This window comes from Dermacentor albipictus, chromosome 3 (assembly GCF_038994185.2).
Source record: "Dermacentor albipictus isolate Rhodes 1998 colony chromosome 3, USDA_Dalb.pri_finalv2, whole genome shotgun sequence".
Classification (NCBI taxonomy): domain Eukaryota; kingdom Metazoa; phylum Arthropoda; class Arachnida; order Ixodida; family Ixodidae; genus Dermacentor; species Dermacentor albipictus.
In genome coordinates, this window is record NC_091823.1 from 159,211,288 (window position 1) to 159,229,773 (window position 18,486).

General features: G+C 46.7%; 1 protein-coding gene across 2 annotated transcripts in view; it reads left to right on the top strand.

Moving 5' to 3' along the window:
- Nucleotides 1–18,486, top strand: part of Stam (signal transducing adaptor molecule) — a 68,825-nt gene that overhangs the window by 39,599 nt on the left and 10,740 nt on the right. For both annotated transcript variants that reach the window (XM_065440542.2, XM_065440543.2), the window contains one exon: nucleotides 2,833–2,920. In XM_065440542.2, coding sequence (XP_065296614.1) covers nucleotides 2,833–2,920 — 88 coding nt within the window. The remainder of the gene's footprint in view (nucleotides 1–2,832; nucleotides 2,921–18,486) is intronic.

Genomic DNA, 18,486 nt, shown 5'->3' on the forward strand with positions numbered 1-18,486 from the left:
CATTGAGCTGCTAGGGTAGCTTGGTGGCTGTGGCGTTGTGCTGCTGAGCTCAAGCGGCTGAGCTCAAGGTCCCCGGTTTGATCGCAGCCCCAGCGGCTGCATTTCGGTGCGGGTGGAGTGCAAACACATTTGTGTACCATGTTTTCCAGACTGTAAGCCATGTGTGCTGGCACGAACAATATGAGTTTTTTTTTTCCCGAGCACACCAAGCCTCAAAAGCAATGTCGTCGACGTGCCTACGAGGCATCAGAGGCTGACCCAGGGATGCTGTTGGCTGAATTAGCTGATCCTTTTGACTGTGCCAGATGCCTCCGTTGGTTTTTAGTGAATTGCAATAGAGTTAACCCTTGATGTAACGAACTTCAATATAACGAAATTCTCGATATAACCAAGTATTTAACTTTTCATAACCTCTTGTCCACAGAACACCCATGTATTCAGAACTTCAATATAACAACGTGCGTTTGTACGTGATTTCAATATAGCGAAATTTCACTGCCGCCACAGAGGAATGCCAAGACAATAAACAAACTGTTGTGGATGCAGAGGGTCAAATGATTGGATTACAAATGGCTGTTTGCAAACGCACCTCTCAAATCACACGCAGCGTGACAAGAGCATCGTCCGAAGTGGAGACGCATCATGTTTCGTGCAGAGCCCAAGTGCGATAAGATTCTGTCGTTATCCATGCACTGGGTGCTTTGGGTGTGACTGAAAGTGTGCGTGGGTGAGACAAGAAAGATGGGGGCTTCACGAGTGCTGCCTTCCCGGGCGTGCAAAGGTAAAAAGGAGGAGGGCAGCGAGCTCACGGTAATGCGATCAAGCGCGCATGCGCGAGAAGGCAGCCAGGAGCGGAATGTGGGGGGCTAAGTTATCGTGCATTGCAATTTCCGGCACAGGTCTCGGTTGTTGCTGCGCACATGGCGGTAAGCGTGGCTCAGTGCAAATGCAGCCGCGCACCCTGCTTTAGAGGTAATCTGCTGCATTTGCAAAGGGTGGGCGTGCTGAGATGGCGTGGTACCATGTAAACAGTCTTGCGGTGCGTTTAGTATTAGAGGTTGCATAATCTCGAGTTGTGGTGACTTGTTGGAGCAAGAGGCAGACGAAGCATTTGCTCCCCGCTGCTGGCACCTTTCCTGATAGCATCATCCCAGTGTGGGTGGAGCTATCTGCTGCAGCTGTGCGGAGTGCACACGAAAGCGTGGCTGGGTTTGTTTTATTCGTACCGCCTATGTGAAGATATTGTCGACGTACGTGGTATGAAACCGTATCATTAGTCACCGACTCCTAGATTCATAAGAATGTATTGTTTCCTCATTCAAACTTGCTTTTTTCGATTGCCCGATAATTTAGAAAATTCTGCGGCCTCCTTACATGTAAGAAAAATTGATCGGCAGCAACACTTTTTGGCATAAGAGGCCGAATTTCAATTGAACAAAATTTCGATATAATGAAGCAAATTGACGATTTTACCGACTTTGTTATGTGGAGGTTTAACTGCAAATGTTTTTTTTCTGTGCCTAAGAGGTGTGTTGGTTCAAGTCTTTTCTGCTGGAATTCCCAGCTTGTAAAAATTTTGTTTACAGCATTTTGCAACGAATGCACAAGCGTGCGTAATTGTGCTTCATCATGCCGATCAGGTTAAAATAGGTGCGTCTTATACACTGGTGCAACTTATTTATATACGGTCGCTGACTGATTTTCTGGACCTTGTGAGGACCGAAAAATAGTATGAAAAATCAAAAAGTTTGAAAAATTTGTCCACCAAAGAGAGAGAGAGAGAGAGAGAGAGAGAGAGAGAGAGAGGCTTAGAGCGGTTAAAAAAGAATCGCTTACAATGCCCTGCCTCATATTGTGTTTGAAGGTGTTCAGATTTGCTTGGATTTGTGCAAGAGTGACATAATCTCCATATAGAGTCGCCAAGAGCGTCACCGTATTGGTGATCTTCGCCAACGGAGATGCCATGAAGATCAAAGAAACGAGCATGTTTCTTCACACCACTTGGCTTTGGCGAAGGCACAGCGGGTGGCACCAAACACACAAAGGCAAAGCCGCACAAAGACACGCAAGGATGTGACAATATCTTTGAGGCACACTTGCTCTCTGGCAACACCACGTGCAGAATGGGGGCCAAAAATTTGAAAAAAGAAAAAAAAGAAGAGTGGGCATGGCCTCTGAGACCGAAGGATAGTGTGCTCTGTGTTTATCGATAGCATGCACCTCCTGATCGTGGAGTGTATAAAGCGGACCACTGGAAGCCAAGCCTGGCCAAGACAATGGAATATCCAACATGGGGGCTTCCAGTATCAGGTAGCACGGCTCGGAACGAGCAATTTAGTCCAGAAAATCGTACCTTGGGCCCTAAATTGAAAAATCGGTCGCTCAAGTGATTTACCTCTATGGGAGCTTTTTAGCATTTATTAAGTTCAGGATATTCATCAAGTCCAAATTTTTGGAGTCCGGAAAATTAGTCGGCGACTGTACCACTTTCTTGGAAGCTTGAGAAAGGGGGTTGCAGCTTACAGTTTGGAAAATATGATACTTGGATTTAGGTGAAATTAAAGCGCCCCATATGGTCAAAAAGTAATCTGGAGACCCCACTATGGTGTGCCTTGTAATCATACTGTGGTTTTGGCACATAAAACCCCAGAGTTTTAATTCAATTTTAGAGGTGACGTTAAAGGGATACTGCATCTAAAATAACAATAGTAACAATAGTGGGTACTTGTATTGTGTGTGCTTAGGGAATGTACCTAGAACGTCTTTCTTTTTTTCTTTGAAAAAGTGTTCTGTACCAATTGCGGTGATGATGCAACTTGTTCATGCATGCAGGCCCAAATCGATGAAACCCTCCAGCGGTTGCACGACGCAAATCCTCGGAGCGGGCAGCCTGACCCCCCTGAACTGCTTGCCTTGGAAGGTAAGCCTTGCATTAGCCCAAGAGTGTTGAAATTATTTTACGATTTCTTAATACAAGTCCATTTTGCTCAATCGGAGCACCTTATGCAGTACGCACTGCAGACGAAAACAAATTGGAGTAGTTAAGAACTATATATTATAGTCGGGGGAAACTACTAAGTACAGAGCCAACTGACGTAGATGACCTGGAAAGCACTGAGGCAGTGATCACAAGTTCGAGGTGCCCTTTCAGTTCACCATAGAGAATGGTTAAACTTTGCTTTTTTATCTTCGTAGTCATAATAAAGGGCAAGGAAATGAAAGTTTGAGTATACAATTTGTGGTAGCAAAATTGTCAGCCTCTTCGTGACAGCTGGGTTGTCGCTGTCCCTCTCCTGTGCAGTGGATCTCAAGGAAACTGCCAAATGTCTATTATTTAAGATGAGTGTCATTTACTGAGAAAAATAAGTAGGGAGGCAGCACTATACAGTAAAACCTTGTTACAACGAAATGGGATACAACGAACTAATGGATATAACGAAGCAATCGTAATTGCCCTTGAAATCCAATAGATGCGTATGTATTGAAAACCTTGTCTTAACGAAGCTAAAATTTCCTCGCAATGGGTATGACGAACCTTATTTTTCTTCTACAGCGAGCATTTACTGACCATTTTGGTACCCATCAGCTCAATCTCTTATAGTAGCGTGCAATGTGCGCGTCTCGCCGCCTCCCCTTCCCCGTGGAACTGGTGGACCCACCTGCCCTTCTGCTACACACGTGGGGCGGCCCCGACTGCAGTTTTGTTGTTGCTTGTAGTTGCTTTTTGTTGCCTGCGTGCTCATCAAGGATATCAGCGTTAGTGTTCAGGTTCGTTCGTGCGAGTTCCCGCCGCCAGAAAGGAGATGGACGACGGCAAATGGAAGCACAAAATGATATCAATTGATCAGAAGGTGTCTTTGCTGAAAGCCGTCAAGTCCGGTGGGAAGAAGAAAAAGGTGGCCTAAGATTTCGGAATAGCATTGAGCACACTGTCGACAATATTGAGCAGCAAAGAAGCTGTCACCGGTGCTGTCGCACGCGGCATAATAGGCGACAGAAAGAAGCTGCGAGCCCCCGCTTTCGAAGCTGTAGAGAAGGTGGTCTTCAAGTGGTTTTTGGTCGCAAGAGCAAGCGGCACTCCTGTGAGTGGGGCACTGTTGCAACGCAAAGCAAGGGACTTCGCGTGCATCATGGGACACGACAATTTTGTGGCGAGTGTCGGCTGGCTGCAGCGTTTCAAGAAGCGCCACAACATCGTTGGCAGGGCTGGCAGCGAGGAGGTGCAGTCTGTTGACCGCGAAGCTACAGTGGTGTGGGTGGAGACAAACATTGGACAGCTGCTAAAAAACTAGTGTCGAGGATTTGTTCAGTGCAGATGAGGCTGCCTTCTTCTACCAGATGCTGCCACAAAAAAGCTCGGCCCTCAAAAGTGAACGCTGCCAGGGCAGTACGCAGAGTAAGGTCCGTGTGACTGTGTTGCATTGTGCCAACATGGATGGGTTGGAAAGGTGCCGGCCCTCGTGGTTGGCAAAAGTGTGTCACCATGATGCCTGAAAGGCAAACGAAAGCTCCAAGTGAGGTATGTGTCCAACCATAAGGCTTGGATGATGAGAAATTTTCACACAACGGCTGCGGGAGTGGGACGAGCGGCTGGGCAAGCAAAACCGGAAGATATGCTCTGTACTGGACAACTGCGCGGCCCACCACACTGCTGCTGTGCTCAAGAACATCGAGCTATACTTGCCGTCAAACTGCACTGCAGTTGTGCAACCCCTCGACCAAGGTATCATGAACTTTAAGTCCGGCAATCACAAGCATGCTATCAACCAGATTCTGCTGAACATGACCATGAAGCGGGAGTCCACAATCGAGTTGCACATGGCGATCAAGATGGTACAGGCTGCTTGGATGGCTGTACCGGCAAGCACGATCGCCATTTGCTTCCGGCATGCTTCATTTGACATTAGCAGTGGCGGTTACAGCGAAGATCTCGGTGCTGCCGCCAGTAAGGGTGCCATGTTCGACCAAGCCCTAGCATCGTGAGGCGCTTTCCTTGATGCCGGCGTTGTGTCCGACTGCAACACCTTCTGCACGTATGTCAGTGCCGATGCTGATGCAGTGATGAATGAAGAGCTAACAGAGGCGGAAATTGTGTGTGCTGTGACGGGGGTGCTTAATGATGACAGTGACGAATGTGTCGACGCGAGCCTGGAGCCTAACCCAACGTACCGACGTCCGCACAAGCACTGGATGCTGCAGACCTACTGCATCACTTCTTTGATGCTCACGTTGACTGCGAGGACGGACTCAAAATAGCGGCTGCAGCTGAAAAAGCCATCATTCGCCTGAAGAAGGCGCAGCAAAAATCTATCAAGGACGTTTTTTTTCTGCGAAGTGAGCTGCCAGCTGGTGTGCTGTTGATCGATCAGTGATAAAGTAGCAATTCCTTGTTGCCTTGCTGTTTTTTTTTTCGCTTGTTTTTTTCCATGTGACGGCCGTTTTCTTTTCGCGTGGCGGGCTGCTGTGAGATTTGGTGGTGAGTACAGTCGCTGACTGATTTTTCGGACTCCAAAAGTTCAGACATGCTCGGTTATTCGGTCTGCTTCGTGGCACTGCCATTCTCCCCATAGACCATAATGTATACCAACTGCCGAAAGTTCGGACACCTTGCAACCTCTCGTCTGATTTTTCGGACACTCCTTGAGCCAACTCGATCGAGAGCACCATGCATTGACTCTGACCGGTGCATGGTTCTACTCGCTGAACGCCATTTTTGTTTTGAACGGAGCCGCCTTGCTGTCCCACGAAGTGGCGCAACTGCAGATCCCCGCTCATCATCATCGCTTCTGCCTGGTTCGTGGTTACAGTGGTTCCTTCCTCAGCTTAGTAAGCCATGTCAAGACAATCCAGCAGCTGATTTGTTTCTTCGTGCACGACGCTGCGATTAGGCCACGTTTTTCGTTTGTGCAACTGGTGTCGGTGTGACGGCGTGGTGATGTTTGCTTGGTGTGCTGTGTCAAGGGGCCAGATCCCACTGCGGTTCCGTTCGAGAACCAGTTCCTTTCGCCTCCTCTCATTGGCCGACCGTCGTCACGTCCGGCGTGACGAAAAACTTCCGGAGGCGGCTCCACAGTTTTCGCCTACGTCACGGGGCGTGGCCACGGCGCCGAAAGGAACCGTTTCGCCGGCCGGCACAAGAACCGCGCCGAGTAGGTCCACTTCGCGGGAACCGCTGTAAACAAACATGGCGGCGCCCATGACTCCGTATCTTTTCGCGGCTCTTTGCGGCCGCACTGGGCAGAGACGACCGAGAAACAGGGAAGACGCCTTCGATCTGCCGGAGGAGGATTTCCGCCGCCATTTCAGGATGAGCAAAGCGCTGGTGCGTAGGCTGTGTGGTGATCTTGAGGGCGAAATCGGGACGAAGGGGCCGACCGGACTACCAACAGAAGCGAAAGTTCTCTGTGCGCTTCGGTTTTTTGCGACCGGGAGCTTTCAGACTTCTGTCGGCAGTGAGGTGACCATCCAACTCTCGCAATCCTCAATGAGCCGCTGCATCAGCGCAGTAGCACTAGCTATAACTCGCGTAGGCAAGCAAAGAGGGTGGGTAACCTTTCCGTCCACGCCAGCGGAAAAGCAGCAGGCAGTGGCAGAATTTTTGCACCGCGGCCGAATTCCTGGTGTTGTTGGCTGCATCGATGGAACCCTCATTGCCATCAGTCAGCCCAAAGGCCTCAGCCCCGGTGAAACGCAGGCATTCATGACCAGAAAGGGCTACTACGCCCTTAACACGAAACTTCAAAGCGCGCGCCAAAGAGCCCACAATTTCCCAGATGGCACCGCGCGCGCGCGTATGCGACGCCTTCTACCGACAGAAAAGATAAACATGTATCAAAAGAAACGTCAAAATGGTTATTTACTGCACTCTCTTGCACGTACTGTGACTTCTTATTAAATAGTATGTATTACCATTTATTTGTGATATTTGATTTCTTTTTAAAACAACCTATCTTTTAGTGTACGGCCCCCGAAAAAGCCAGGCAGTCGTGGGCCGGGCTCCCGCGAGGTCGGGCGCTCGCCGATTGGCCGTTCGCTTCCCCTTCTTTCTCCTCGCGTTCTTCGCTGTCGTCATTTTGACGTCACTCCGGAAAGGAACGGTTCGGAGACGGAACCGAAGTGGAATCTGGCCCAAGGTTTCAGTGATCCAACGCGGCATACGGAACCATTGCGTCAAGTGTCTAATGGCGCCGACAGTGCCCGCACAGACTGCGTTGGGGAATGCCGGCAAGCGGGTGCTGGGAGCCCTAGGATTTGTCGCCTTCCGATGTGCTCCCTACTGATGCCGAAAATGTTCTGCCGAGACCTGCGCAGTGGTTGCATTGCGATTCTGGACACCGTCTCATTTGACAGTTTCACAGGTGCTGACACTGCTGTACTGACATGCGCAGAACTCGACGACGGTGAGATCATTCATCAGGTTTCTGCTGCACCGCAGGACGATGACCGAGTCGGAAGTTGACGCACCATGTGCTACGCTGCCGTCGCATGCGGAGCGTGTACAAGCAGCGACTGTGCTTTCAGCTGCCTATAGTGATCGTACGACCCTCTCCGAGATTCAGGCTTATCTGATTGCATGTAAACGGAACAGCGTGCAACGGCACATTCACGATTTCTTCATGCCTACTGCTGAGCCCGATTAAGTGCGTGGAAATAAAGGACTTTTTTTTTCTTAATCTGCTATTTCGGACACCTGTTTATTCGAACATTTCCGCTGTCCTCGTGAGGTCTGAATAAGCAGTCTGCGACTGTACATCGTCTCTAGCTTGCTAATTGTGAATAGAAATGGATAGTGGCTATAACGAATTAATAGTTATAACGAATTATGACCCCCCTTCATCTTCCTTATAACGAGGTTTTACTGTGTGTCATTCAACCGTTTAACAATTTTAGAAGAAAGGATCTAGCAGCTAGCTTAAAAATTATTAAATTTTATACAGTATCCATAAAATTTATTCTGAAGCTACTAAAGAACCTCGTTTGACGCTTTGGAAAAAAGAAAAAAAAAATGCGAGAATAAGTGTATGATCAGAAGTCACTAAAAGAATTCAGGCTCAACTATGCTTGACATCTACATAATGCGAAGCATTGCGCGAATCGTTGCTACACGAGATGCCGACGCGCGCAGAGCTGGTGGGGCTCGAGCGGCCTCGAGATGCACATTGTTGTTTTTACGGCTTTAGCAAGCTTACGTTTATGCTCCTTCAATTCAGCCTGGGTCAGCGGCTTTTTCAAGCGAGGCATTTTGGTGGGAAGTTTTGGCATGCCCACTTGGCGCGAATCACTGCCCAGGAAGATGAGACGTGGATGTGCATCGAGCAGGTACTGACCCGAGCAACCCGAGGCGTACATTGTCGTTTTCGTATTGGGTAGTCTTTTAAGACTGCAGCACAGACAGGAACAGCAGCATGTTTGGATTATCGCCTAGTAAAGGTGTGTAGTATGCTGCCAAACAGCACTATGGCCCACCCACTCTGAAACAGATAACTGAAGATAATTATTGCAATAGCATTGGTGGTGATAGCTGTGAATGCGGTGTGCAATGATCCGGGAGACTTGCTGGCACAGGAGTAAGAGACTTGGTGTGTGCCAGCATTTTGATGTGAGATGGGCAGGCAAGTATATTGTGGGGAAGCTGCTGCAGCAGGAAGCTACTGTTCTCAATTGTGCGTGCACTTTTTCTTCTTTAGATGGGATCTACCAGCCAGAAAATATATCATACAGTTTATTTTTTTTTTTTATTCAAAAGAACCTTACAGGCCCTATGGAAGGGCATAAAGTAAGGGGGGCACATTAAACAGTAAAAGGTATAAAAAGTACAAATTTCTAATAGGAACAAAGCTATAAAAAGATTACCATGTTACACAATATTGAAGGCACTAGGAATACAAAGCAATATCTGAAGGCACACGAACACTTGTTACTGTTAACAGAGCAAAGGAATACCGTTTATGAAAATGATATACAACATGGAAAAAAAAATGCACGATAACATACACTAGATTGGTCACTCGTGAACGGTATTAAATGGGAAAAGCATGAGTAACTGAGAGCGGAACGTGTCGGGATTAGATATGGAGGCTATGGTATCAGGGAGGTTATTCCAGAGACGGATGGCACGTGGTAGTGCCGATGAATTAAATGCATTTGTTTTACCGTATATGCGCATGAAACTGAACTGATTATGTAATCTGCGTGAAAAAGAGTGCGGTATTTGTAGTTGCAACCGGGTTCGTTTATTAGTGTAAATATATTTGTGAAATAAGCACAGAAGAGCGATGTTACGGCGGATATCTAATGGCGGCAACAGTAAGTCTAGTTTAATTTGTGTAATGCTCGAGTTTATGCTGTAGTTACGCGATATGAACCGGGCTGCTCTGTTTTGTATGCTTTCCGTCATATTTATTAGGTAATTTTGATGAGGGGACCAAATTGGGGAGGCGAATTCTAACTGTGGCAAAATGAATGTATGGAAAGCGAGTTTTCGAATGTTTGGCGGGGCATTTCGCAGATTGCGTCGTATATAGCCCAGAGAACGTGATGCTTTGGCGCATGTTGAAGTGATGTGTGGGGCCCATGAAAGATTCTCTGTAAGAACAACACCAAGGTACTTATATGATGAAGTGTGAGAAAGCATAGTGTTATTAAGATGATACGAATATTTAGAATTTACACATTTTCGGCTGAAGCACACCACCTCGCACTTTGTAAAGTTTAGTGTCATGAGCCATTTGTTACACCAGTTAGCGATAAGGTTAAGATCTGCTTGAAGTTTCAAGTGATCGTCAGTCGTGTGAATAGGACGGTAAATTATACAGTCATCAGCAAAAAGGCGCATGCAGGAAGTAATCTGGGTGGGTAAGTCGTTAATGTAGATTAAGAAGAGTAAGGGGCCGAGGACGCTGCCTTGTGGCACACCAGAGCTAACAAAAGAAGGCGGGGAAGAGAAATTGTTAACAACAGTAAACTGTTCTCGAAAAGAAAGAAAATTACGAATCCAGGATAATGTTAAAGAGTCAAGTCGTAAGGCAGATAATTTAGAAATTAGGCGACAGTGGGGCACTCGGTCAAAAGCTTTAGAAAAGTCCAGAAAGATACAGTCAGTTTGAAGGTTGCAGTCCATGTTAAAGTGCAAGTCAGTCGTTAGTTCGAACAATTGCGTCTCACAGGAAAATCCCTTCCTAAAACCATGCTGATTAGAAAAAAAGAAATTGTGAGCTTCTAGGTGGCTATACACGTGGGAAGTGATTATGTGCTCGAGCATTTTGCAACATATGCAGGTTAAAGATATGGGCCGATAGTTGTCAGGTGTATGAACATCTCCAGATTTGTGAATTGGTATTATTTTTCCTATTAACCAATCGGTGGGTAACTTTCCAGATGCTAGGGGACCAAACACCATCTTTCTGCACCAATGTTCAGTAGACCATCAGAGTTGCACTCTGATGGTCTACTAAACATTGGTGCAGAAAGATGGTGTTTTCTGGGAATGTATGAACCAGTAAAAAAATAAGTGTAACTGTATTGGGTCATGTTTTTGGGTTCTAGATCGCAAACATTGGCAAATTGTTTGTACCAGGATGATATCGAGGAGGTTCTACTGTATTTACTATTCATTAAAGATATACCATATTTACTCGCATAATGATCGCACTCGCGTAATGATCGCACCCCTGAATTTTGTCGTCAAAATTCGATTTTTTTTATTTCCCGTGTAATGATCGCACCCCGAACTTGCCGCAGCGATATGTGGTGTTCCAAGTCTAGCTAACAATGATCGCGCTTACCATCTGTCGAATGCTACGCGAACGACTCGCCTGCACGCACCAAACATTCTTAAGTGGATGCCTCATTTCATTACTTTCATCACTTTCCGCAATTCCATGACAAAAAGACGTACTACCAAACTTGTCTTTATTATGGGTAGGCTTTATAATAGTTGTGGTCAACAAAAACAAAAGAGGCGCGTTTTGATTCTTTTCATCTGCACTCGTAAGCACACAACAAATCGCGCGCGGCTATGATAGTAGCCACGTTTACACGGATACGTTAAAAGTGTACCCTATTCATACGCCGACGCTTGTAACACAGCTAAGATATTCGCCCACCCTTAGCGGAAACGTGCCGTGTTAGGACAGTAGTGAAACCGGTGCCGCAGTTTCCGCAGCACACCGGCCATGCGTTTCTGTCACTGGCAGCTAAGTGCGCCCATCTGTTTCTGTCCCCTCAAAGTGGACATGGCTACGTTATTGCCGCAAACTTGCCGATGTTAACGATATTATTCATCACTGATACGGAAGAAACTGTTTCAATGCACGTAATGTACTCACGAGAAGAAAAAAAAAATTGCGTTCGGCGCGTTCGGCTTGCTCCGCCGGCTGCTATGTTTGTTTTGGTGTCCCGCACCCGCATCCCGCAGCAAACGCGGGACGAAAAAAAAAATTTTTTTTTTTCGTGGGAAATTTAACCCGCGTAATGATCGCACCCCTGAATTTGCGTCAATTTTTCTGGCGAAAAAAGTGCGATCATTACGCGAGTAAATACGGTAACAATGTTTGATTGCTAGAGTATTAATCGCTAGATGGTTTTGTAGAAGACTGGTTTCCATAGATGGTGGGTGTTACAAAAAAATTTTGCATCCTGGTTTTCTTGAAAAGAAAAAAATAGTGCTTGTACTGCCAGCTCCGACTGCAGTGTTAGAACGTTGACTGCGGTTGTGTTTTTACATAGAGATGTAAAAATTATGCTTCCACTTAACAGAAGCTTGTCTTTTTTCCTTTACTGAAATATGATATGAACTGTTTTAGAGGTATTTGTTCTTTAAAGCGAGTGATTTTGTTTGAGCTGTTTCCGTTTAATATGATTCTGCTGTATATGTATGTGTAACCTAGTTTAGTTACTGTTACTCTTCTGTTATGCGAGCTCACTGGGCAGTCAGCAAGAGCCAACCTTCCATAAGAGCTTGCAAATAAAACAACCTGCAGAAGCAATTCAATAGCTTCCAGCTATGTGCCTTAGTACAGGAGAACTGTGTTGATACGATCCCGTTATCTATGATTTTCTGGTGCCAAAGTTTGCCCTCGAGAACATAAGAAATTACCCAATACAGTTACTTTATTTTACTGGTGCATACGTTCCCAGAAAACACAATCACTTGGTGCCAACATTCTGTACGTTGCTAAACTGTGATTTCGTGTAAACCAGAAAAGGAGTGAGGCACGCGCTATCCAGAACAGTAACTGCCCACTGCAGCAGCTTCCCCACAATACTCGCTCGCCTGTCTTTGGTGGAAACGCCAGGGCACATTCAGTTTTCTTTTCTGGTACCACTAAAAATCTCCTCCTGGGTCACTGCACCGGATTCACAGCTATCGCTGTGAACCTTATTGCAATAAGCACATTTCTCTATCCGTTCTGCAGCACATGAGGCATAGTGTCATTAGAAGGACTGGATGCTTTTAATAGGCGATAATGCAAATGCACGGCCGTTCCCTGCTGCAGGCGGCACGAAGTGAGCTTCATGTTTTGCACTGGCGACATCGTAGGCATCATATCTACGGAACAGCCGCCACAGTGTGGTTGCACCGAGGAGGACGAAGACGACGTGTGTGCCCGTTTGATATAGCGTCGCCATTTTGGCCTCCATGAGCTTCCCTGTAAATAAATTGTAAATAGTATTTGGCTTCAGCTTCATGTAACATTAATTTGGTGGAGGTGCAGGGTAAGGAGAGTCCCTTCATTCCCGTTGACTGATCATTCTCCGGTGACAATCTCCTTGATCCAGGCCGTCATCCGTCAAGAGTTGTCCAACGTCGGCCTGCAATCCATTCGTTCCGTACGCTCGGAACCTTTGTCTCCACGCACGTCCCCACCGCGCTATTCTTACTCCTCTTGTGGACACTTGGGCGTCTCGCGCACATACGACCGTGTACGCCGTCGATTCTTTTGGCCGGGTCTTGCCCGCTCCGTGTGGCGCTACGTTGCCGCTTGTGAGCACTGTCAGCGCCGGAAGAAGCCCTCCACCCCTCCAGCTGGATGTCTCCAGCCGATCGACATCCCACCCGAACCCTTTTTCCGTGTTAGTCAAGACCTTCTTGGACCATTTCCTCTCTTGGGCTCCAGAAATAAATGGGTCGCCGTCACTACCGATTATGCTACGCGGTACGCAATCACCAGAGCCCTCCCGACAAGTTGCGCTACTGACGTTGCTGACTTTCTGCTCTATGACATCATTTTAGTGCACGGTGCTCCTCGCCAATTACTCACTGACCATGGCCGCAGCTTTCTGTTGGCAGTCGTCGAGGACATCCTCTGCTCCTGCTCGACAAAGCACAAGTTCAGCACGTCCTACCACCCACAGACAAATGGCCTCACGGAGCGCCTCAACCGGACCATCACCGACATGCTTTCGAAGTACGTTGCGACCGACCACCACAACTGGGATCTTCACTTACCATATGTGACGTTCGTGTATAATTCATTGCGTCGCGACACCGCTGGCTGTTCACCATTCTATCTCCTATATGGCCGAGAACCCGTGTTGCCCTTGGACACTTTGCTGCCCTCGGCCACACGTTCCGCCACTGAATACGCCCGCGACGCGATCGCACACGCCGACCACGCGCGCCAGCTCGCCCGCACCCATCTTGAGGCCTCACAGGAGCATCAGAGATGCCTCTATGATTGCCACCATCGTGACGAGCACTTTTCTCCGGGTTCTCTGGTGCTTCTCTGGTCACCCGTTCGACGTGTGGGCCTTTTCGAAAAGCTGCTGTCGCGCTACACTGGCCCTTACCATGTGGTACAAGTGCCCGATGTCACGTATGAAATCATCCCTGCCAATCTCTCAGCGTCGTCATCAGCTGCAAGTGACATCGTTCATGTGGCGAGACTAAAACCATACCACACACCTTCCACCACGGATGTGTAGATTAAGCACCGGAAGGGTGCTTCAACAGCAGGGGGTGATGCTACGGAACAGCCGCCGCAGTGTGGCTGCACTGAGGAGAAAGAAGATGTGTGTGCCCGTTTGAAATAGCGTCGCCATTTTGGCCTCCATGAGCTTCCCTGTAAATAAATTGCATATAGTATTCGGCTTCAGCTTCACGTAACAATATTCTGGCATCCCTCACCAGCTCGATTTCATTTCGGTTTTCAGTCACCATCTTAAAACACTGAGCAATAGGGAAGATTTGTTCTGAGTGGGCACGTCCTAACATCATACCAACATACCCCGCTCGAAGAAGATGCTGACCCATGCTGAATTCGAGGAGCACTAAGGTAAGCCTGCCGAAGCTGCACAAAATGGCAACATGCGTCGAGCCGCTCGAGCTCTACCAGCTCGGCACGTGTCGGTGTATCTTGCTGCAATGATTCGCACAACGCGTAGCATTACGTAGATGTCAACTACCATTAAGTCTGTCAAAATGTTTAGTTACTGTAGATTGTATGTTTTCTCGGTTAGTGTGCTTTTTCTTGTGTTCTTTTCCAGAAGGTATGAACTAGGTTCTACTGCATTTACATGTTCTGCAAAAGACAAAACATGAGTTGGGGAAATTCTAGCTAATGTGAATGCTGTTATCTCTGGCGAAAAAATGCCCTCTGATCTGACAAAGAAATCTCGATTTACTGGTATGGTAAACTTTTGTTAATCTGACTCCAGTTAATTTTATCCCAACCGAAGGTCCTAGCCGGCACCCAAACTTATTTCGATCTCAAAATTGACCTTTGGCAGATAATTCGAACTTAACCAGACAGCTTCGCCCAATACAGCCGTGTTATGCGGTGAAGCATACCAAGGATGGAAAGGGGCCATTGTCATGGGACATAATGTGTGTAGATGTGCACTCGTGTGCTGTCTCCGGTAACAGCACGAGCATGTAGACACCTAGTAAGCATACTGGTAGCCATTTAGAGTGGTTTCTGACATTGCTGGGGCGATTTGAGCCCTCGTTTCATTCACCATGCATGTCTTGTATATGAGAATGTTAACTGGGCCGAGTACATGCCTGTTAAGTATACACCCGGGCAAGCACTGTGCACCGAGAAGCGGATAAAAGTCATCTGTGTTTTGGGAAAGCTAGCGAAAAGGAAGGTGGTAATGTAAAAGGAACTCGGGAAGTCGAGGAGAAGTTCAAAGCCAACAAAACAGAGGGGGTCTATCTAAAACTCTGAAGGCCTGCCCGTGAACTTATCAGGTGTCTCGGTGCTCATATTGGGAGCAGAGACTGCATGTGTGTGTGTGTGTGTAAATTAAGGAACACATGCTGTGCCCCATAACAGCGGCACCTCACCCTCCCCCTCCCCCTTAGCATGCTTCACTGCATAATTAGGAGAGCAGAAGGTTGGGCTAGTAGGTCAAAATGCATAAGGCATACTGAGAAAGCTTGCGCAGAGACACGAGGACAACGCCAAGAGACGAGCACCAACTCACAAGTTGTGCATTAGCGCTCGTCCCTGTCTTTTCTCGGCGTTGTCTTCGTGTCTCCGCGCAAACTTTTTTTAAGCATTCACCTCATAACACAGCTGTATTGCAGTGAAGCGAACTTTAAAGCCAAATACTGCCAAGTGAATTAACGACATGTTTTCTGCATTGTTTTCAATTCTGCCTGCAGGATAATTTTACCAGTTTAGTCGGTCTCGTCATGATCGAATTCACGGAATTTGACTCTATACTGTCTCAAAGAAGCCCTGAAACACTTCTTTAACATAGGAAGAAATTGTTGCTGATCCGATGTAGAGGCTGCTGTGAACATAGCAGTGAAGTGTTACTGCATTGCCTGCAGCAGTAGATTTACAATCTGCTGTCACACACAGTGAAAAATTGCTTACTCTCACTTCTGCAATGTCATCATGCAAGGTCATCGAAAGCAGCTGGCCCACCAATGCTATTGGCTGATATTGTGATCGCGAGAGCATCCTCAGTAATGCATAACTGCTAATTGTGAGTTGAATAAATGAAAAATACGTATGTCTGGGATCTCAAAACGACGTGAAAATCATTTTATCTTTGTACTCCCAGCCTACAAGCAACAATTGTGTGTAGCTGCATTTGCTAACCTGTCGTGGTTGCTTAAATGCTATGGTGTTGGGCTGTTAAGCGCGGGATCGAATCCCGCCTGCGGCGGCCGCATTTCGATGGGGGCGAAATGCAAGAACGCCCAGGTACTGTGCATTGAGTGCCCATTAAAGAACCCCAGGTGACTGAAATTAACCCGGAGACCCCCACTATGACAAGCCTCATAATCGGATCATGGTTTTGGCGAGTAAAACCCCAGAATTTAGTTAATTTTTATAGTATCTGCGTCTGCTGCACATGGCCTCTGAGATGGCAGCGGCATGCTGTGCAGCATAGCCTACCGCGACCATCACGGAATGTCATGACAAGCCCATTTGGTGCCGTGACACTTGACTGTCGGGCGCAGCTTTGCTCTCTTGGCTTCTCCGCTGTATAGCTTCCAGCGTGCTAGCACAGATGAAAATAGAGGGATATCCGGGTATTGGTTCGAGAACTCTACTTACAGTTGAAGGATGCGAACATTTTTTTTCAGTATGAGAATTTGTGAGACGGAGTCCTCTAATAGTGAGGACATTCTATAATTAGAAAAGTGTTTCAGGGCCCCTTTAACCCTTTTTGGACGAATGTTGCCATTACATAGATTTTTCTCTTGCAGAGGTTCAGTAATGAGTACAGTTTCTGACTTAATGTCTGCCCAACAGTGAATTTTGAGTAGCGGCAAGCGTCATTTGCTGGTTTTGAGCAGGAACATAGGATGAGGGAGATGTTTGGCACGCGATTCGCTTTCTTTTGAAAGCAAGCCCTGATACAACATGTCCGGCTGCAGTAGTAACACACGTGACAGAAAGCAAATGAAATCTACACCTGCGGTTCACATATGATGAGAGCTCTCTAAACAAATTTCAAACAAAGCCATAGGAGGCTTGAAGTGAAGCTCACTTCCAATTCGCTCCCCGGTGTTTCGCCCCTATAGCTGACAAATTTCCCCCCAAATATTTTTTTCTTTTCGTTAGTAATGCGTATTCTCAATGTGTTTTCCAAATTTAGAGAGAAAGTGAAAATTTTTGGGGTTACTAATATATCTCCTCCTTAAAGGGATAAACTGGGCTGGCTTACATTTCTGCACTGGTAGAAAATAGGAATAGGAACTTGCTTAGATGAGCATTAGGTAAAGGCTGTTCTTAGCGTCTGCATGTTGCAAAAGCAACATGCTGTATTGTCTCGCCTTCATCAGGTGCACCCATGGATGAATTGCATTTTCCTATCGTGTAAAAAAATGGCTAATTTCTGCACCCACTTTTGTGAAATAACTGGTGCATCACTTTCATTTCTAGGCTAATTGTATCTCTGTACTAAGAGCGCAACAAAACTGGGTTGGTGAGTCAACATAATGTAACAGCCAGCAGAAGTAGTGTACAGCACGCCTGGTAAATGTCATGTAGTTGGGGCCCATGTGCAACTGCGCTGTCTCAAGCACATAGCTTTTTTAATTCACTGAGAACACATGATTGTTACAGTCTCCGACTAACAATTCATTCAGACACTGATGATTTGCATTGTTTAATTATTAGGACAGCTCCGCGACACCATCGCTAGCCCCTTAGATTTAATGTATAAGGACAACGAAAATTTTGGACACCTTGTAGCACGCCGTGCAATAATTCGGAATCGGACTGCACAATTGTGTGCGAGTTTGGCGATCGAGTTGAGCAGAAATAGAGACACTTTTGTTTTCATACATTGCCGGCACCGCCACAACCCGCCGTGGTTTTTCTGTGGACCCGCCGTGGTTGCTCAGTGGCTATGGTGTTAGGCTGCTGAGCATGACGTTGCAGGATCAAATTCCGGCCACGGTGGCCTCATTTTGATAGGGGCGAAATGCAAAAACCTGTGTACTTGGATTTAGGTGCATGTTAAAGAACCCCAGGTGGTCCGGAGTCCCCCCACTACGGCGTGCCTCATAATAAGATCATGGTTTTGGCACGTAAAACCCCATAACTTAACCACCTCAACAGCAAAACTAGTTAAGCCTAGTTGATATATGGGCCGCAATTTTGTAGCAATGCTTTCTGCTTGATTCTATGCCACTCTTATCATCCACTGTTAATGACGGGCTGATCCCATTGATAATATGTTGGAGGATTGCTCTGACCACTTACAAATTGTGAAGAGTGTGAAAAGAAATAGCATACAACCAAAGAAACGCATTGATAACATGGGTCATATTTTTGGATGATCACTTTTCAGGATACTTTCATTTTTGAAATATTTTGTGTGACTAGCATTGTACGCTTTGATGGCTGAAGCATTTCTGCACTGTGACAAGATAGCATACTTGGCACTATGCCAAGAATGCCATCGCTTGAAGATGCCAATGTGTTTTGCGCTAGTCGCATGAAATTGAAGGTACTATTCTCGAAAGTGACAATCCGAGAATATGGCACACCTTTTCTGGCCACTTGTGGAATATAA